Source organism: Pseudochaenichthys georgianus, chromosome 17, assembly GCF_902827115.2.
Source record: "Pseudochaenichthys georgianus chromosome 17, fPseGeo1.2, whole genome shotgun sequence".
NCBI classification, from domain to species: Eukaryota; Metazoa; Chordata; class Actinopteri; order Perciformes; family Channichthyidae; genus Pseudochaenichthys; species Pseudochaenichthys georgianus.
Window position 1 is genome coordinate 8,285,598 of NC_047519.1, and position 22,475 is coordinate 8,308,072.

Here is a 22,475-nt window from a genome sequence, read left to right on the forward strand (position 1 = left end):
GCAGAAGAACCCGTATGTGCGCTCACGCAGCTCACACACACAGTCATTCATCGCCACTCGATGACGTAGTATACTTACGGGGTAATGGTGGTCTAATGGATAGTGAGGTGGGCTGGAGATCAGAAGGTTGTGAGTTCAAATTCCACCTGGAACACCACTAAGTGCCTTGAGTAAGGCACTTAGCACTTGGTTACTCCAGGGAGAATGTCCCTGTAAGTCGCTTTGGATAAAAGCGTCAGCTAAATTAAATTGCAGTACCGCCGTTTGGACACAACAATGTTGGGCACAGAGTCCGGCACACTTCCTGGGGGCTTGCCTAAAGGCCCGGACGCACCAAGCCGATGTTGGCCGTCGATGGGCGTCAGGCCGACGATGAGCGTCGACACGACGTACTCAGATTGGTGTGTCCCGCACCGTCGTGTCTTTTCAGCCGTGCCGAAATCGGTGGGCAGTCGGCCAAAGAAATCACTCTGATTGGCTGTTCAGCTTAGCGAATCAGTGCATGAGAAGCGAAGCGGAAGTGAGGGACCCAAACAAACTATTAAGAAGGCAAATCTGAGATTTCATTTAACTCCAGCACTCGACACAGGTTCGGGAAAGCCCCATGAGCTTCTCGTTGTAGAGTGAAAATGGAACGCACACACTATTTGTTGTTTGTTTATATCACGCCAGAGGTTGCGCTAGACTTTTTCACTGCCCGTTATTTTGACGGACAGGATCGTAAAATGTCCGTCAGTATTACCCGTCGGCCTTTACACTCTGGGGGGGGGGGGGGGGGGGGGGAGCACGGTCGTGAACTGTCAACGGGGGTGTGGGGGGGGGGAGCACAGTCGTGAACTGTCAATGGGGGGCGGGGCGCACGCTTGTGAACTGTTAGCGGCGTGTTATGCCCGACATTTCAATGATTTGTACGGCAAAGTTGGGTTTGGAAACGGTATCATTTCCTTTTTGGCAGGCATGCATAACACCGGAGCCTCGCTGCGGGGAAACTTTGGCGCTGTTCCAAGTTTGTTCTAATCCGTCAAAATGACAGACTGCTTTCAGATTTTTCCGTCATTGTTGTTCTATTTATGTTTTTATGTTTCATGTGGAACTACTTGAGCAGGTCTCCCTTGAAAAAGAGATCAATGACCTCAATGGGATTTATCTGTATAAATAAAGGTTTGAAATTAAATGAAATGAGAGCGCACCGGTACCGGAGATCGTTGTTGTTAGCTTCTGGTGCTAGCGAGCTACGCTAACGGATATAAGGAATTTTTTGAACAACAAGTGGAGGAGAGTCCTCTCCTGTCAGACTGAGAGACTCAGTGAACTAAAGGACTCTCTGAGTGTTATCTCAGTGGGTCTCAAACGTTTTGGTCACCATTAATGTAAACAATTATTTCCGAGGTACACATTTATATGATTATTATAGTTTAAAAAAAATAAGAGAATAAATGAAAAACAGCTATGAAATACTATATGACAGTGAAACAAGAATAAAGTTTAAAAGGGGAGTGATTTGTAAAATATCTATAAAGAAATAGAAAATTTGTTTCCAATTCTGTTTCATATGGGTGTTGAGAGAGGTATCTAGATCTCTTCATTTTGCTCTCAAAGTGCACCAGATTGATGCATTTAACTTCAAGATTGAAAAAAATATCTTCCCGGGGGAGCTTGCCCCCGGACCCCCCTATGTTTGGTCCACACACCACCTATAAAAATAGCACTTTACCCCTGCTTACACCTATATGCCGTGAGCTGATTATCGAGCCTTCATTGTAACAGTCGCGGGTACACTGTGTATTTGTGTGGGGAGTGTTGCAGTAGAACATTTAACTGTAGCGACCGGTACATTAATGGGAAACCCTAAATGTTTGAGCACCCTCTATAAAACGTCAAGCTACCCCACAGCACCCCCAAAATAAATCTCTGGCGCCGCCACTGAGCCTGACTATTTGTGTTGGGGAGGCCCGACTTTTTTTTTTCTCCAAAGGGGGGGCCTGACAGAAAGAGTTTGAGAACCACTGCTGTAATGTGAGATTGTGCAGACACCCTTATGTAAAGTAGAGATGTAACTGTTCATTGCCTTTATTTTTATATAAATATGGTGTTATTGCAAACATTGCACTATAACTTAAGCTGAAGCTAACAGTAATAACTATAAGATCTATCTGAAATAAATAAGTGTACTGAAACAAATACCAATAACTGTATTGCATTGTTTTCTTATGCGCAATTACTTCATACTGTCTAGTTCTCTTTTTCGTCCTGCATTTATTGTGCCCCCCTCAGAAAATAACTGGCCCCCCAGTGGGCCCCCCAGTCAAATTGGTCTAGAACCGCCACTGCCCATAATCCCCAGCTATCCTTTGGGACTACAGTCCCGTTGACAAACCCCGTGATTAATTTTCAAGCTCTGGGATTGGATGTTGGAGAGGCAGTGCGCCAAGGTTACGCCGAGCGTCAAGCTGTGTGAAATGGAACAAAACCACGGCAAAATATTCAAAACTGGACTTGAACGCCCCCCCAGAACTACACATGCTGGCTATTGTGTTTCGCAACATGTTCTCTATGGCATGTTTCTACTGGGAATTGTAGTTTTAAAAGACGTTTTCTTTTTTCCCAAAATTTGAAGTTGACAGTATTAAACTTTGTACATCCCTGGAGGTTTAGGCGATAGGAAACACATTGGTGTGTACACATTTAAAAAATATAATTACTAAATGGGTGAAAATCACTTGTATCCATAATGGGCAGCATTAATATATACCCACATGACAGCTCATTGTTACTTTGTAATTCTACTCCACTACAATTCAGAGGTTAACCTGGTATTTTTACTCCACTACATTTATTTCAGTTACTTTGCAGATTCTGATTAATGATGTGAAATATAAACAACCCTTAAATCAGACTTTAGTTACACCTGGGTAAAATTCAGGGAAGGTGATTGTGAAGTGCCAACAATCAGGAGAGATATTTGATAGTTGGTGCTTGAGAAGACTAAACATTTATCTGCAGATCTCTATAAAGTATACTAATTAGTCGTTATTCTCTACTAATAGTTAATTAAAGACTGTATATAATGACTATTTTGCACATCCCTTTCAAGATTTCAAGATTTTCTAAGGTTTATTGACATATCATATACACAACTACGGTGTAGTTATGCAATGAATGAAAAACTTGGGTCGCAGGTTCCTCAATAGTGCATTACAAGACATCTATTAATATGTGTGTATACCTCCACCATTAAACTGTCATATTATGCACATTTCTTATACTATCTACACACATTAGAATATAATTAATGTGTATAATATCAGTTAAAATAAGTGCTTCAACATAGTTAACATTGCAGGAAAGCAATATATTAGACGTTAAGCACTTTGTCAGGCTTAATATTTATCTGTAGCTTTTTTCTTATTTGAAAGAAGACCTTAACCTAAAGTATTCTTTAATGTGTTAATAAAGGTTAATTAGTTTCTCTGTTTTGCACATCCTCATATTAATATCTTTGTACATCCAGCACTAAACTGTTTTATTGTAGAGATCACTTACAGTATCTTCTTTTTTTTATATTCTATATTTCTATCATTGACCTTCTACTTTCCCCCTATGAAAGTATGTACTCTTAATATTGTTTTCATCAAATAACATTATTCAACAAAAATAACATTCTTCAACAAAAATAATTCAATAACATGCTTTAACCACTAGGCGGTGCACACAAGGTACACACAGCCATAATAACTTTGTATTATTAGTGTAGGACACTTGTGTATGTATAACATCTGAAAATGTGTAGTTTTATTCATGTTTTATATCATTTTACAGGATATTGCTATACTATTTCTCATGTTTTACTTCTACACATTAATATCTGATTTGTAAAACATCACAGACAGAAAGGTATATCCGTCATTTAATGGTAAGCTATTGAAATTCTGATTCCATAGATGTGTCTCCCATCACCCAAAACCCTTGACTCTTCACTCAACTCAGTATTTACATGCAAAGAAAATCAGTAATATCTTTAAAAATTACAAGTCCTTTTCTATCAGCTGTGCACCGTTATGGTGTAAATATAACCTATCTACCGATTGGATCAAATATAAAAGTCAGCCGAATTACTATTGATACTGCAAGGAGACGTATTGTGTGAAAAGAAATGCAAGATGTTGTTTAATTGTTGATATATCTATGATCCAAGTCACATATTCAGTTTCGGCGGCAGTTCTTCCTGTTTGTCCAAAAGTCTTCTCATCAGGGCTCTATAAATAGAGAACTACGGCAGATGTGTAATATTTAATGCAGCCGAAACCGTGTATTACAATGCCGTTATGTGATGACTTTCAAAGAGAAAAGCAAGAACACTCGGAATAAAGTATCTTTTTTTTTTTTAAATGTTTTCGGATATCATATCGCATTAACATCATATCCCAACATGCATTGCGGCTAAAACATCCAATCACCGAGCTTCAAGCTGAGGATCTTAATCTGTTCAGTGGGTTTGTGGTGTGTATCGCTCGAAATGTCCCTTATAGGCCATACGTCTGTTTCCGGTGACTTTATTTACGGCTAAAAAAGCATGCTAAACGAATAAATAAAAACAAAGATAATTGTGTGTTATTGTTGAGTAAATAACAGTGTGTTATTTAGAAAAGAATAACAAATTAGAAGGAAAAAAAGATTTTCAAAAATACAGATTTCAGTATTTTGAAGCTCTAAGCCCCATTTATTTTCCTCACAGACGGCAAAAAAAGTCAGATATTATACGATTTAAAATAAAAACAAATAAATAAAAAGATAAAACACTGGCATGTAATTTACGTTAGAATAAATAGAATGGTTTTGAATAATAGATGAGAGTAAAATCTACCAGCCCCGCCCACTTTTGGAGAAACCAACTCTGTCATTTGAACAGCGATCAAGCCTGAAGCCACAGAGATCTTCTGTTACTGTCCTTTCTTCTTAGAGGAAGTACAGAAACACATACACAAACACACACACATACACGCACATACACACACACACACATACACACACACACACACACACACATACACACACACACAAAGAAAACCTTTTGAATTCATATGGAGTTTATTTTCTATTTCTTCTGAATTGTAGAAATCCTTGGTGTTTCAATACCCTCGTATTATATCATTGTTGCCCTGAGGCAACAAACCAACCCCTGGTTGAGGGGTGTGGGGGGGTCACATTTTATAATTGATATAATATCATTGACCCATAAGCTCCTAAAACATTGTTTTTAATCCCAAAATAAAAAGTCATGCCATCGAGGGATAAGGCACTATTACAAATATTCTTAATTTTATTTTAAAAGTGTTCAGAAAGACTGCATCAAATATGCTATCTATATCAATCATGATTATTATTTGTAAGTTTAGTAAATCCATTTTTGACCATGATAAAGAAAAACGCCTTGTATTTCAATTTTGGTTTTTCAATTTGAAAACAAAAATCAAATATCCAGTGTTTTTTTGTTTTTGAATATCCATTTGTGAAAAGAAAATCCAATGACCAAAACATACACTGACCACAGCTACACATCAACAGAGAGTTATTGTTTGATCTGATACTGATATGGGCCCTAAATGATGAATATGAAACCATAACTTCACAAAAACAGTGCATGAGTTCTTTGAGAAAGATCACAAATGAAAAAAGATATGGTATATATTTAAAGAAAATATGAAACCATCACCTACAGTAAAAGAGTATGGGACACCATAAAGAAGCTATTAGAACATTTGTAACCTTTTTCTTGATAAGCAGGAAACAAACAAAGTCGCTGAGAGGCTGAGGCCGGGCCTGTTTGCAATTGTGTGACACGCTACAAAAAAGTACTTGAGGAGATCAAAAACTCTGTTGAAAAATAATGGAGTTTAATGAAAACTGGGATGATCGACTTATTTTCCTTGGACATAGACATTGTTATAATAATCAAAGCAATCATTAAACTTGCGAGTACAACGGCCCTGTGTCACCCTCTCTTCCACACACACACACCTCACGCAGGTGAACAGGATTATAATATCAATGTGACCCAAGCCAACCAATCAATTGTGATCAAACAAATATCTTATATTAAAACAAAACGCATTACTATACACGTTTCATGGCTCCTACAGATGCTACAGTTGAGATCGAAGACTCTGCCTTTCTCTGGCCATTCAGATGTATGATTTCTGACATGTCTTAAAATGACCTGCTTAGACTCATTTCACAATGTGTGTTTTTCTCTATTCAACTGCAGTTTACTAGTTTGGTACTAACGATGACAAACAGAGGTTATTCTATGTATCACCTGGCTACAATACTGCGTTGGAGCACCCATTTAGAGGAAAGTGAAGGCAGTTATGCAGACCGTAAGGCTCAATGAGATGCATTCATGCACAAAATCAGTCAGTCAAATGTTTAACAGAATCTTCCCCTGAAAAAAAATCTATGAATCCGTAAAAAACGTCTCTGGGAAAAAGTGAAACTGCATTTTTACAGTTTTATGTATTCATCCGGAAAATAATCGTCAGATTAATGAAAAAAGATAAAAAGCAGTGTGTCACGGTCAAATGGAATTCATTTGCTTCTTACATACACTAACTGTTGGCCCATAGAACATGGTATATGCTGTGAATGAGGCAACTTAAAACAGTACTCATACAGACTGCTACTGTCTTTGTGTGAATGTGTACAGAGAAGTTTTACAAACAGCTTTTTGAGTGGATTAGGAAGCACAGCTACAGTAGTAACAGAGTGAAGAAGAGTTATCAGTGACTGCGTAATCTGCACTTTAATAAACTGCTAAACTAAGCAGGTTGGATCTTCTCTGTTCACGGCAAGCAGCTCTTATAAAGATAATCTGTAACTCTGGAAGAATCCACGAGTCAGACGGTGAAGACACGACTGAGAAGACCCCACGAAATCCAAATGTAGAGGAAAGTGAAGGCAGTGATGCAGAGAGTAAAGCTCAGAGATAAAAGTACTCTGAGAATCTGTTAATCCCTAGTTTTTGTTTAAGCAAAAATACCAATAACTCACTGGTTAGTAGTGAAAGTCTTCTTTGACAGTAAACTGAATATCTGCTGTGTTTTTGTACAACATTAAAAACCGCCATCTTTGGCTGAAAAAACCCCAATTCGAACTTGAATTCTAAATGTGTATGGACCAAGCTAATAATTCAGAAATAATGGTCAAATGTCAAAATTGATAATTAATATATACAAACGTAGCTTTAAGGAAGGCTGCACTTAACTGTATCATGGAAATAATGTGCTTCTTAAGCACAGTACATGCACATTTCACATAGTGCTTCTCAAAGTGTGGCCGGTGGACCGTGAGCACCCCCTAGTGGTCCGTGAGTATATTGGTAAAATTACATATTGGAAATAAATTAATTTATTTAAGTTTTCCGCACTCTCGCGGGAATATCTCCGCAATGGCGCGAGCTTAAGGTTCACTTTCAATTGCATGATATAGCCCAGCGCAACACCTTCATCACACATGTTGCCACTTGTTTGTACCATTATCAGGCAATCTGTTCTAGATTTTGGATATTTGTGTTCCAAGTTAGGTGGTCCGCGAGGTTTTTTTATTGGTTAAGTGGTCCTTGGTATGAAAAAGTTTGAGAAACACTGGGTTAGATGAAAGCAATAATATTAAGTTGAACCTAATATATTTCATTTAAACTTAATATTATTACTTTCAACTAACCCGATAGTTATGTGAAATCTGTTTGCATTATACATTTCATTAAAGTCAATGTTTAAGTTCTTTCAGTGTGCTGTGAAGTAAGCAAATTCAAAAGCATATCACTCAGTACGCCTCGTACGGACAAACCGGTGCTACTGTGTGCATGTGATGAGTGAACGGAGCTATGGCGCTTATGAACGTATCGATTAGGAAGCACAACTACAGTAGAACAAAACAAGTTGTTAGCGTAAAGAGTGATGTTAAGCTCTAACTGTGTATACTGCACTTTAATAAGCTGTTGAACTAAACATGTTCCATCTTCTATGTTCTTCTGTTAGCTCTTTAGCAGACGAGCTGTGCCTCCGGAAGAATCTAAATGAGTCCGACATTACAAATACTCAGAGGTGAGGCCACGACTGAGAAGATCAAAGAAATCAGATCACTCTGGTCCGCCTTTTATCTAGACACACATGCAGCCCTCTCACTTTGAGTGTCGTATTACCATGAACGTCCAAGAACACGTACTTAGCTATTATTGGCATTGGAGGCTTTTTTTTTTTTTTACAGATTTGATGTAAGTGTCATGTGATTCTCTTCATCCAGGCGATAAGCATCCTGATTGTTCTTCCAGCATGTTAAACAGCCCTCTAGTCGACTGCGTGCACACACACTCTCACACACAAACAAAAACACTGGGCTATATTGTGTTATCATCACACTTTCACATAATACTATTTTTGGAGACAAAAACATAACACAAAAACCCTGCGATACATCCACTCAGAATGAAGGAACAATAAATTAAATCCATAAGATTGTTAAATAAAAACACAGATTCCGACAAACGTTTTTTTTCTTCTGGAAGATAACCTTTTGTCTCATGTGAGGGAATATTCTTTTCAGCGGTGTTCACCCACAGCGTCTTTGAGGGCACAGTAACTGCAGCGGCCATCTTGCCATCTCCAGGGAGTGTAGTGTAAAGTTTGCACATGGTGTGGCTGCTACATGTTCCTGGTGATTTTGTAAGAGGTGCAGAGGGGGGGTGCAGAGGGGGCGAAGGTGGGGGAGCCCATCTCCGGGGGGTAGGGCTTCAGGCCGTTCTGCTTGTTGTCTCTCAGCTTGCGGACCACGATGCGGCAGAAGTCCTCCCCCTGCCGGCGGCAGTCGTCCAGCAGCTGGCGGACCTTGGCAGTGCGCGTGCTCTGGGTCATGATCAGCTCGTAGTCCTCCTGCATCAGCAGCGTGTGGGCCTGCAGCACGTCGCAGCTCTGGTTCAGACACGCCACCGTCATCTGGAGGACGATCTCCTCGCGCCGGGCCTCGATCCACCGGGCGATTGGGCCTTGTAGGGGGGGGGAGTGACGCAGCGGGGGGGAGTAATCAGCTGCAACGGGGAGAAATTCAAATTAATTAATTAAAATATTTTTGTTTAATTGGACTTTTAAAAACTATATCAGAATCAGAATTAATAAGTAAAATACATTATCCACTGTGCTTATTTAATATCTAAAATAAAAAACCAGCCGGCCAGCTAACCAGTCAGAGTAGACTGGGCTCTGGTTTCAGACAGAGGGTGAAAAGAGGTGCTGCAGCTCAGGCAGTATGAGAAAGATAAAGAGCTTTTTGAACATTAGAGCATGGAGACATGTCCCTGTAGAGACATGTCCCTGTAGAGACATGTCCCAGGAGAGACACTACATAGAAATATTAATTGTGAAAATGAGCAGAATGGGGCCGCCTAATGTCCTAAAATGTACTAGACCTATGTTATATATTTAGTTGAGCGCACGTTCCAAAATGTTTTCGGGTCTGCCAGAAGCTGTCATAAAAGCCCAATTTGTACAATTAACTTTTTTTAAATGCGCTTGTTTTTGACAATATATTTTCAACAGATTAAGTATTTTAGTCATCAGAAATCTGGACCTTAACTTAGCATAAAAACAAGCTGAGACAATGTTAGCCTTTAGCTCATAGTCCCCTCCGAGATGTCAGTGTCCAGCCATATCGCATTGAAGAAACACCTTATAAAACTGCTTATTCAGTGTTTTTACTAGTTTGAAAAACCTGCTCTGTTGGCTTTGGAGAGGAAGAGCCCGAGGAAAGTCAAACTCTGGTAAACGCTCTTACCCTGAGGCTTGATGGTGAGGTTTTCCAGCTGGGTCTCACAGCAAGTGGCAGGCGGGTCTAGTTTGACGGGTATGTTCAAGTCGTTCATGGGCTTCGCACTCTGGTAGCTGTTCAGATTGTTGTCTTGGTCCCTGAGAGACGCGGGGGCCTCCAGAGTATTTGCTGTAAAAGACGACGGGAGCCCCTCCCCACCTGAAAGAGTGGAAGAAGAGGTGTGACCAATCTAATATCGCACGCAGATCATTGATTACAATAGATACAAAGTGAGTGTCCTCACCTTTAGAAAATGCCATATTGCTGCTGCTGAGAGCCCCGGGGACCGATATGTCTGTGTCCTGGGAGGAGCCAGAGCAGGAGGTGGAGGCGGAGCTCTCCTGTGGCACAACATTCATTTAAACTTCAACATAGGCATCAAATACCACAGGCAGACCAACATTAGACTTCATCTGGATGTCGAGCGGTGCAGTGTTGATGTATTTTCATAGGCTGACCCGGAAGTTAACATTGCAAGGGCGCCCTCGACAAAAAGCAACACGATTTCCTCATTGGAATTTGGGATATGGCAGAAAATAAGCTCTTAGTCAAGAGATGTTTATGGTACGTTTTATTCAGCTGGATAATCTCCACTTATTAACACTACTATTACATTTTTAAATGCAATCGCCAGAAGTAAAATACATTAAAGTACGCTAGGCTACAAAAAAACGACAACACGTTCGCCTGGCTGCTCATCACCACTAAGCTGAAGACAGAATGGCGTTGGCGTGATGTCGTTTAGTCTTCTCATTTGGCCACTTGTTAGCAACTGCCGTTTATATGACACATGGAGGCTACAGATATTAACGAGTGGGGTATTTACTGAAGTATTTTATGTCATAGAACAAAACATTTAGATCTCTCCAGCTCGTGCTAACCATAGATCTTATTTCATGCTTCTAACGGCAAACACGCTAAATGACGAGACAAGGGAACTGGAATGGGTCAAATGCTAACTGCCTTCTGGGTTTGAGGACTCGTTCCTGCACCACGGTATACCCTCAGACATGTGAGCTACTGACCGGCCAGGGGCTGCTCCTGTCCTTCAGTATGTTGAAGGACCCCTCCTCACTCCTCTTCTCACTCACCGGCTGTGCTGAGCAGCCGGCAGACCCCCACCGCAGCTGGGGAGAGGAAGAGGATGTTAACAACGTGTTCAATCAAATATACGGGAACACTTAACACAACCTCTCGTAAATGTGTGATGCAGAAGTGTTTCATGCGTCTGCCTTCCCTGTTCCTCGTACTGAACATGAAAGCTGAACCCCAAATACGACTGGCTGTTTATCCCAGTTCTTATCCTTTAAAAGTGAAAGAGAGTAACAATTGATTATAGCATTTTTTTGTATGTATTATATAATAGAAATACAATTTAAAAACACGATTAGAATGTTTTATTGATTTCAATTCAAAGTCGTGTTTATTCTTAAATTGGCAAGTTAGAATTGTTGGCAAGTTTCCGATTTTATTTATGAAACAGCATTTTGATTTTCGTGGCATTTGAAAATTCTTTAAGTTTCTGAAAATGTAAAGTTACCGAAAGAGAAAAGGAGAAAAATGTGTTAAAGTTTCCTTTTGTCTCTGTTTTTACAATATTGTCATAATTTGATATAACTGCTTCAAATATAAAAAACGCCATCATTGTATACACACGGCATCATGTCACTTGTTTACCACACTGCTTCTTAATTTAACTTTATAATAGCCTTACTCATATGCGCACAAACACAAACACCAGGACCTGAAAGAGGAAGGACATGCGGAGGGGAAATGATGAATGTGTTGTCCTCTCTTAGTCACGGCAAAACTCTCCACAATTACACACAGCTCAACATCTACATCCCCTTCTGTGTGTGGCGTCATCACATTCAGAATTAGCTTCATTAGCTTCTCATAACTAACTTCATATTCTGAGACAGGAGAATATCCCTCATCCCGCTCTAAAGTCACACAAAGGGTTAATAAGGGATGAGGAAGAAACACAGGTCTTTGGAGGGGGTAATGAAGTGTGACAGTAACACGTGAACAGTTACATCCCGTGGAACAGTTGGCTGTAAAAGGGGAACAACTGTCGTGTGAGTTCAAAATGTGTAGCAACTGGAAGACATGAAGAGAACATGCCTGGTCAGCTTTCATTTCAATTTCAATATATCAGCGTTTAAATGTTTTATTTAAATGTGTATTTCTATGTGATTTGTGCTTTGTGCATCTGTTTATGAATTAACTCGATAAAGAAAAAGTATTTTTTTTTAAAAAGTAAAAAAACTGAATTGATTATTTGCAAAATTAAAACTTTTAATATTTAAAAGAGTTTTTATTTACAATGAAGATTACAATTCTAGGATACAGAAAATGCCACCTTTGGGTTAGGGTAACTTTTGACAAACCCTTGCCAATTATTTATGTTATAAATTAATAAATAAATAAATTATAGTGAAAACAATTAGTATTTTGCACCGAGGCTTTCCTGTAATCAAAATTAAAATCTTTGGAGTATGCTGTTGGAATATACTCTGTCAATAGATGTATTTTATACTGTTATATATTTGAGTGATATTGTCATAACTACCGTATTCATTATTGAGTTATGGCCAAAATTCACAGTGACCTTCAACCACCAAAGTCTACTCAGTTCATCTTTGAGTGCCAAATTGAAAGAAGATGCCCTTAAGGTGTTCCTGAGTATCGTGTTCACAAAAGAGATAGACAGCTAGAAACCAAAAGAAGCTGTGAGGAACATGGGCGCGGGAAGGGGGTGCTGAGGGCGCTGCAGCACCCCCTAGCGGCAGGCAGGGGGTGCGGAGCTCCCCTGTCTGAATTATTATTTGACGGTTATTGCTGCTCCCGCTGTGCATACTCTGTGTAATATGTAGCCAATACATTCCACATTGTTGGTAAAATAATATTTTGGCCTGCCCCGAATGTTTTTTCTGTAGCCCCGGACAATTCTACCTCAATAATATAATACATTAACCGTGTTTTACGTGAACCTCATCATGACACTCGAGAGGACGGCAGGACTGTAATTTCCCGTGTTTGCGTTATTCAAGCCCTGTATATATGTGTGTGTGTGTGTGTGTGTGTGTGTGTGTGTGTGTGTGTGTGTGTGTGTGTGTGTGTGTGTGTGTGTGTGTGTGTGTGTGTGTGTGTGTGTGTGTGTGTGTGTGTGTGTATGTGTGTACATAGCGCATTTAGTGCGTGTGAGAGAGAGAGAGAGAGAGAGAGAGAGAGAGAGAGAGAGAGAGAGAGAGAGAGAGAGAGAGAGAGCGGTGCCAGCAGCAGGGACCGTGTTGTTAGCATCTGGTTAGCTAGCTGCACTAACGGACATACGGAGCTGTTTGTTCCACAACAAGCTGGAGGAGAGCTCTCCTCTCAGACTGAGAGGCTCAGGTGAGCTAAAGGACTTTCTGAGTGTTTAGTTAACTTTAGTCTAAGTTATCTCAGTGGGTCTCAAACGGTTTGGTCACAAATTATTCAAAAGATTATTTCCGCGGCACACTTTCATATGATCACTATAGTTATAAAACAAATAAGAGAATAAAGGAAAAACAGTTATGAAATACTATATGGCAGTAAAACAAGAATACAGTTTGAAAGGAGAGTGATTTGTAAAATATCCATAAAGAAAAAGAACATCTGCTTACAGTTGTGTTTCATCTGGGTGTTGAGATGTATCCATAGATCTCTTCATGTTGCTCTCAAAGTGCGCCAGATTGATGCTTTCAACTTCAATATTTTTAAAAAATCTTCCCTGGGGAGCATCCCCCCGGACCCCCCTAGAGGAGGTGAGGTCCGATCCCCACTCGTAAAAAAATAGCACTTTACCCCTGCCTATATGCCGTGAGCTGATTATGGAGCCTTCATTGTAACAGTCGCGGGTGTAGTGTGTTTGCGTGTGAGGAGTGCTTTTGTGCGTGCTCTGTAGTGCCCGTAATAGTGTTCACTGGAGTCCAGCACCTCAGCCCCCCCACTCAAAATACCTTCCCGCGCCTCTGGTGAGGAGATCCCTGACTAACCTTTGTCCTCTTGATCTCCAACACGGCCTCCAGGAAGTCGATTTCGTCAAACGTCCTCACCATGGGCTCCAGCTCGATCAAACACTCTGAAACCACGCATCGGAACTGTTAATCACACCGCTCTCTGGGCCGAGATCAGATCCAGAAACATGCCAATGGAAATGTTACTGCATGTTTGGTATTTAGGGTACTTTCAAGAACAGATGAAAGGAAGCTGTATGGTTAACGAAACATTTACAAACAACGGTCTGCACTACAAAAACTAGAAGTATATGTGTCTAGTATCTAGACAAAATAAGTCTTAACACTTGATATACATGTAAGACCTAATGACTTAGGAACTCTCAATGCAGTGAGATATAGGGTCTTGTGTTTAGACGATGCATCTTAAGTATCCTGTTAAGTCAAAGACTATTGAAATCATCTTATTTTGAGTTGTATCTCAGATTAAGTTTTTATTGGAGAATCACCCATTAACATCAGAAGACAGGACACTTCTGAGCACTTCTGTCTTAGGGTGCGTTCACACCTGCCTTGTATAGTCCGGTTGAATCGAACCCTGGTGCGTTTAGCCGCTTGGTGCGGTTCATTTGGGTCGGTGTGAACGCAGTCCGAGACCTCTGAAGTGAACTAAACAACCGGACTCTGGTCCGCTAAAATAGGTGGTCTTGGAGCGCTTGCGTGCGAACTCTGAAGCGGTTAATTGCTGGTGTGAACGCAGTCCGCACCAAAACATAGGAAGCGTAGTATTTACGAGTCACAAGAACGCGGATGTCTTCAAAAATCTTTAGCGAAAGAGTCTTTCAAGACATCCGCGGTTGTTTAGTTAAAGAGTGAAGCAGAATTAAGTGTTGAACAGTGTCGTGTAAAGTAACAATTCTCCTTCAGCTACATAAAAGTAAGAACACCTGTCGTCGGTGAAACAAAGTAACGACATGTTACATTTCACTGTTTAAGAAAGACAGTCAGAGGACATTTCAGTAATGTGACGGGAGGCTGACACTGCTTAGTCAGAGTCAAAGTTAGCACTAACTAGGAGCATTTGTCTATTACTCAGCATAACAAAAGAAAAGTCATCCCAAACTGTGAAAAAGGTTACCCTGGTTCGACAGAGTGCAATCCTTTGAGACGGTGGAATTTGTTTTTTTCTGGCAGTTGAGTGATTTGTGGGAGCTTACTGAGGAAGGAAGGTCTTTCGTCGGGGTTGGTGGTCCAGCCGCAGGTCATCAGAGTGATGAGGGTCTCTCTGTTGGGGATGTCGGCGGGCAGGCTCTCCTCCCCCGTGTCAGGACGCATCCCACGCAGCACACTAAACATGATCTTCATGACATTGGTCACCTCTAAACACAAACACAGATGTTTGATGATCCTGCTAGCTCCATAAAAGGTCACTCAAACTAGGATACAAGTTAAAAACAAGGGTTACCTTCGAATGGAATCTGCCTGGACAGCACTTCCCACATGATGATGGCATAGCTTGAATGTAAACATGACGGAGAGAAACAGTGAGGGGAAGTTAGAGTTATGTAATTCTTTAGGACTGGATTTCCCCCTCAGAGCTGAGGGACTTTACATTGAGCTAACCATAGAGGTGGCTTTGAGGAAGGAAGATGACTGGTTGATCTGTTGCAGAAATCCAAAGCTATTGTGCAACTTCAAGTTCCCCTCCATACATGTTAAAAAGAATGTAAAAATATTCTCACATGATACGCTCACAAAAAATCATCAGAAAAGCTTGATAGCATTACTTTACCTCCCTCATTGGAACATTCTGGATAGATGAATATTCAGATATATGAATATCTATATCCAACGTCAGAGAAGATTCAGCCAAACATGTTTGAATTACATGAGTCTGTTGGGAACCGAAATCGGCTAACAGATGCAACAGGATGGTACGGAAGAGGATTAGGGCCAAATGTGAATTTTGTTTTGGATCTGAAGTGAGTTTTTTTGTCAGAACGAAAAAAAAATTATAAATCACTTTTGGTCAGATCTCAAATAAATCTTCACATGTGGCTAATGCTCCTCCATAGAATTGTAACTATAGCTAGCATTGTTTATTTAGTTGATGTTAGCTTGTCACTGACAGTGGCTGATACAACGTTAGCAGTTGACAGGATTTTTCTTTACAGATCATTTCAAATAAAAACTGCACACTCAACAAGTTTGGAGTCAAACTTGAACATGCTAATGCTAACTAGCGCTTTAGTCTGAGTAAACTTTGCTTGAGGTTTTAGGTGTTTTTGTCTGTGTTTGGGATTTTTTTTTTTAAACACCTTCAATTTCAGGGGGTGCGCGGGGCTCCGTTGGCGGGGCCCCTCCAAGACAATGGTAGGGGAAACACTGCCATATACTGTGTCTGTATTTCATATGGAGGCGTGTGGTGCAGTGGGTTGTGCGTTGGTGTTGGGATCAGGGGAGCACAGGTTCAAACCCCACTGCAGTCAGCATGTCGTTGTGTCCCTGAGACACTTCACCCCAAAGTGCTCCTGTGGGGATTGCCCACAGTATTGAGTATGTAAGTTGCTTTGGATAAAAGCGTCTAACAAGTGACATGTAATGTAATGTAATATATCTTTCCTAATTTAACCAATGTTTAGACAAATTAAATAAATATGTTAGGCCATAAGTAGTTTAGTTTATTAGGGTTTTTGGTTAGTGTTATGTATTTTTGGGGATGTGATGTTTCTGTATGATACATGAATTCTCTGTCATTCTAGACGTATTAATATTATATAATGTAAATACTTTCTGTTTAGTGTCTGGGCCCATGTTCTCAAGCTTCTGATAGCTTATCGTTGCATCCCATTTCACATAGTTACATTAAAGGTGGGATATGTAATTTATTTCAGAAATAGTTTGTGTTATATTCCATGGAATGCTCTCAACATCCCGATAGCAATGAATATATTAAATGCTTTGGAAATAAATCCATAACAAAATGTCATCTGTGGAAGCCGTAGTACTGTAAAAAGCACGACCAATCATCTGAGCCGGCCCGGCTAAAGTAACTGGATGGCCTACCTGCCCGTCAGCCTTCCATCTGGGCACAAACTTATCTCGTGCCCTCATTGGTCATGTGCGCGTTCGTGTGTGTTGGAGGAGGGGCTCTGTGAGGAAGTGGCAGATTTTTTTCGGCTGCGTACTTTCAAATTCTAGCGCACTCGAGCTGGTTTCTCCAAAATTACCTACCCCACCTTTTTATAATACTTATTTTTATTTAAATTGTGAATTCATAAATAATGATGATGAATATATCGTCCAACAAAAGTTGTTATTCTGAAAGTCCCAAAACTTAATTTAGCCTTCCCGCGGTACATTTGAATCTCAGACTTTAGGGAGAGCTCTGACCACTTCCTTTGAGGAGAGGGATGTGGAAACATCTCAACTCATCTACTCAACAGACAGTATGAGCTGCCATATACAGCAGACACCAGAAACACATATTTTACATATTTTAGGGTAGGGGATCTTTAAGAGACTGCAACAGAATTTGTAAAAGTTACCACTCCCTCTTTGACAGATTCCTGAAAGCAAACCATTGTCCCGTCGTGACTGACAGAAGAGATCTCTGGCGCAATCCGCAGCACTGTTCTGTTTTGGTATGCTAACAATCCAACACCATGCCAGCTCATCGCCACACCTTGCCAGTAACACAACTTCCTTTCGTGCTGAACATATATTTAGTATCCGATGAAATCATCAAGAGCAGAATAATTATACCACTGACCATTTAAAGATCATACACATATAACATATCAAACTCATGTTATAGACAGGCTTGGGGATCAAATGTATTGGTTTATGTAATCAGGATACAAAAACAAAAAGGTAATTGTTACATTTCTAAATATTGGGGATCACTAGCAGGATTAGAATGTTACTAAAAAACAAAAAAGAGCATACTCTTTTAATAGGAGCTGATTTTGTTTATGCTTAATGCTCTGTACTATCTGTGAATCTATACCCCTACTGCCTGGATCTGCTTTGTGGTTTTCCTTTGGTTCATTTATTCTCCTTTCAATTTAGCAGGTGAACCTGTTCATAAAAGAGTGTGTGTTGTGTTCGAAACTAAAACGGAGCATTTCCTGTCAGCTCAGATCTTGTTTCTGCTTCTTTAAACTGCAGTGTGTGCTCATGTGTATCGTTGTCACTGCATAGCTACTTCCTGAATAGGCTTCATGAAAGGCAGATTTTCTATCAATACAATAATTTCTGATCCTAAATATCTTGGTTATTTCTTTTCTACGGTCACATTGTTCCGTCGTCTCACATAACACACTTAATGTTGAGAAAACATCTTATTGACATTTTGAGGTAATCCAAAAGTAACAGAAAGTAATTACATCACGGGTCTCACCTGTACACGTCGTGCTTGACGTCGGCCCGGCGGCTCTTGGAGGGCTCGTACTTCTCGGGGGGCATGTAGATCACCGTGCCAACCATCTCTGTGGGCTTGGACCCCGAGCCTCTGCTGACGGACAGCTGGCGCCACTTTGAAAGACCAAAGTCTGCAATCTGGACGGAATAACAGCAGAACATCAGCATTATTAGATAATACTATGTGTGTGTTTTTACTTTGATTTTCTTCGATACTTTACTAACCACAAACAACGGAAAAGCTTTGTTGGGGGAGAATTGTTCTCCTTGATATAATGAGATGCCACATTCTGTTTCTAAACACTACATGCTTCTGAAGCAGCATTATAGACAAGTTAAGTAGACTTTAATTATAATACAAATTAAAAGTAGGGCTTCAAATAACCTCTTGTTAACTATCCAATAATTTGCTGATAATTCTTCAACATTGTTTGATAAAGTATGTGTGAGTGACCTCTCTGTATTTGTCAAGCAGCGGATCTTGTAAATGACTGGAACGCTCCGCCTTATCTTTTATTGGCTCATTTAATAATCCACATTGCGCGATGACCTCTCATCGGTCCCTCCTGGATTCAGAACTCCAGATCAATAATGAGTTAACAAGGACATTCCCTTAACATCTGATTATTGTACACATGGTGATAATGCCAGTAAGACAAGCACCCTCGGTGACACCTATGCGTTCAGTTCATACCGTTCCATATGCTTACATACATACATACATACCTTACATACATACATACATACATACATACATACATACATACATACATACATACATACCTTTACATGGAACTCCCCATCCATCAGTATGTTCTGCGTCTTTAGGTCGTGATGTAGGAGTGGTGGGTCCATGTTGTGCAGGAAGTTAACCCCCAGCGCAATCTCATACAGGATCCTCAGCCGCAAGGGCCAGGCCAGCACGGGGTACGTGTCCTTCTGTAGCCGGGGGCAACACACCGGGAGACAATGTTAATATAAGTATCAGTCAGGGTTCATACACTTTTCCACCAATGGTTTTCAATGACTTCTCCAGGACCTTTACCTCATTTCCCATGACCAAAAGAATGACTCTTTCTCAGCGGAACCACCGGAAATGGTTTATTGTAACATGGAACAGGAAAATAAGGTCTGCATATGAAACATGTCGTGCCTATCTAAAACAAATCAGCTGGTAGGCTTACTAGCTCCTACACGCTAAAGCAACTAACATCTCTCACCAGCAAAACACCTCGTCAGTTAAATGCCATTTTACGTTTCATTATTACGATACAGTATTTATTATCATTATAGTATTACTATTTCGGCGATTAGATCAAATATAGATTATATTTGATGCAACTTTAGTTACATTTCCATGACTTTTCCAAAACTTTGGGAAAAATATTGTTTTCCAGAACTTTTCCAGGGCCTGGAATTAGCATTTTGAATTTCCATGACTTTTCCAGGTTTTTAATGACTTTAAGAACCCTGATCAGTTGCCGTGTACATTTGCTTCTCTACAGGTTTTTTTTTTTTAAAAAGGGATAGGGGTCTGTCTGTCTGTCTGTTACAAATGTATCGAAGGTACAGGAGCACCTACCGCAGGGCACCACGATTTGGAAAAAACGATTATATTTGCTATTATTTGACTGACACTGATTTATGCTTTGCGATATTTAAAAGGAATTACCAATTTTGAATCAATATTCATATTTGTATTGGAAACCATAGTGAAATACAGATATGTATTATTATTAAATCTGTAGAATCCTTTTGAAGGCCTGAATATCCCCGCAGCCCCACAATAATCAATTTGTACAATTTCTAAATGTTATCAAAAAATACCCTTACTGTGATTTAAATGTTGCACAGTCTATAACGCGATTTCGATCAAATTCAGATGAGTTGTGAAGCCTTACCCCACAGTATATGTTAATTAAAATCATTACACGACTTAGTTTAATACTCGCTTCTAATTGGTCAGTTGGGACATTTCAGAGGTTGTTAATACTTGCTACCTCACCACTGCTAAAGAGCTAAAGCGTCATTATAATAATGATATTAATAGTATAATAAAGTGATACGTCAGTGCAGTGAGCACACACTGGAGAGGGGATTTCCCTGCCTGGTTTTGGAGCATGTGACAAATGTGGGACAGACATATGAGTCTTATTGTGTGTCTCTCTTCCCCTGCTGGCTTTGAAGACTGTGACAACTTCCCAGTTTCACTTCGTGCTGCTGGAGAAACGGCTGTCCCACAGGCATGAAGGCCATTATAGACAATACACACCTTATCTTATCTCTGTCACTTTGTAATAAGAGAGCTCTTTTCAAGAAGCCTCTTTCACTAAAGTGCCTAAACAAAAATGTAGCATGTGACTGACTGTGTATTGAAGCCTTATAGCCAAGGAAAGTTGCAATCTTTTTAAATAGGATCATGATTCATAAATGAACTTCTCTAATTGTTGTGAAACGACTCGATGACATAGATCTACCTCGTGGAGCAACTGGTCCAGGGAGCCATTGCTCATGAACTCGGTGATGATGCAGAAGAACTCGGGCTCGTTGCAGATGCCAAAGATCTGGATGATGTAGTTGAACCTGGCTTTGTGGAGCACCTCGGCCTCCTTCAGCAGGCTGTTCCTGTGTCTGAAACACAGCCAGGGACACACCGTCAGCCTCTGCTCTCACACAGAGAGATCACCATGCCAACACACTGAAGACATGTGCTGTGGGTGTATGCAGAGTTACAAAACGCCAAAGGATTGAAACGTGAAAGCTGATTTTCATCAGGGCTCAGCGATATGGAAGTGATGATTACATTTATATGAATGCTTTAAGATGTTGATTTACAGTACATCTTGATGTGTACAACTGTTGTCTTTAAATGGGTCACGTTTATTCATTCATTTGGACTACAGAAAAGCAATAACAAGCACTTCAAGTGTTGCATAAACAACAACAAGCAGTCACAGAAAAGTGTTTAAGGTGAAAATCACAGCATCAACACTGGACCTTTTGGAAGTTTAAATCAAGGCTTGCCTTTGTATCAGATGTAGCCACACTGTCCCAGGCGTTATTTATTCTCTGTGGACATTCAGTTTCAAAAAACAAAATTCTTTAAATATAAAGCTCTATAACATTGTAGCTTATAAGTGTTGGTCACGTGATCACAGGTACCTTTCTTCAACGGGATTGTCGAGTTTCAGGCACTTGATGGCCACGGTGGTCCTCCAGTCGGAGTGCTGCGCCTTGAACACGGTGCCGAAGCCCCCCCTGCTCAGGTAGTACAGGTCCGTCAGCTTCTGGCAGGGGATCACCGGCAAGGTGCTGGTCAGACTGCCGATGTTCACACAGCCCACAGCCGGGTACGGCTCCATAGCAGCTTGTGAGCCTTTACGGGAACTCACTGGGGATTTATCCTCCACTGGGTCAGCCTCTGAAAGCTGAACTGCCCCTTTATGGTTAAAGCAATGAGGAAGAGCTCTTCCATTCACACGCATGAAATAATGTCGCTAATGACTGCTAGCAAGCTAAGCTATTGTAGCGGAGGGCTGTCGAAAAAAAGAGCCTCCGATAAATGGTTCACCCGTTTACAAAAAAGCAAAGCCCAGCCAAAGACTACAGGTAACTGCGGGACCTCTCACCCGCCTGTTTATTCATGGTATGCTGCCGGGCCCGCGTTTAACTAGCTGTCACAGTCAGAGGAACAACAACTGCGGGCTGCTGAGCGCCGCCAGGTGGGTTTGTTGTTGCTAATGACGACACGCTTCCGGGTTTTTGAAGATGCGTTCAGGTACACACTCAAAAGATTCATTTGAACTCGTTTTCTTAATTGCGGGAATTCTTTTCCAAACAGCCCTCTGATAACAATCAGCCTCTACAGGAGAAATTATAGATAGGGGCAAGTCCAAATATAATGATGTAGTAGCCTATGAATAGGTTGTTTAATAAATACTCTGCTTCAAATTCTCTCTTTGGTTTCACTTTCAAACAAAAGTCATATCCTCCGAGCTTCACTCCAAATGTTCATGTCTGTTTTTTGCTGCTGGAGTTTCCCAAACGTGGGGAATTCCAGCGTAATGCTGATCTTGATGTGACGACAAATTAGCGATCAAAAGTAAACACGTGATGCACGGCCAACTCTACCAACACTGGGAGTTTTGTAATATTTTTTGGTTTGTGGCTAAGGCTGAAACAAGATAAAAAGTATATTTTTTATAATTAACATAA

At 40.5% G+C, this 22,475-nt stretch overlaps 1 protein-coding gene across 1 annotated transcript; it reads right to left on the reverse strand.

Moving 5' to 3' along the window:
* Positions 1-5,873: 5,873 nt before the first annotated feature.
* ripk2 (receptor-interacting serine-threonine kinase 2) lies at positions 5,874-21,987 on the reverse strand. Its single transcript, XM_034104240.2, has 11 exons — positions 21,423-21,987; positions 20,738-20,891; positions 19,044-19,199; positions 18,241-18,398; positions 15,304-15,353; positions 15,056-15,217; positions 13,878-13,963; positions 10,884-10,985; positions 10,103-10,199; positions 9,826-10,017; positions 5,874-9,082 (listed from the first exon to the last, which is right to left on the reverse strand). The coding sequence occupies exons 1-11, from the start codon at positions 21,743-21,745 to the stop codon at positions 8,700-8,702; spliced, it is 1,863 nt and encodes a 620-aa protein (XP_033960131.1). The 5' UTR covers positions 21,746-21,987; the 3' UTR covers positions 5,874-8,699.
* Positions 21,988-22,475: the final 488 nt, after the last annotated feature.

Bases quoted from the DNA above. Each gene is read 5' to 3' on its own strand.
- ripk2 (XM_034104240.2), bottom strand. From the start codon at position 21,745: ATGCGTGTGAATGGAAGAGCTCTTCCTCATTGCTTTAACCATAAAGGG. The intron at 19,200-20,737 runs GTAGATCTATGT...CCCCGGCTACAG, and splicing joins TGGACCAGTTGCTCCACGAG to AAGGACACGTACCCCGTGCT. The intron at 10,986-13,877 runs GTTAGTCAGGGA...TCCTCTCCCCAG, and splicing joins TGGAGATCAAGAGGACAAAG to CTGCGGTGGGGGTCTGCCGG.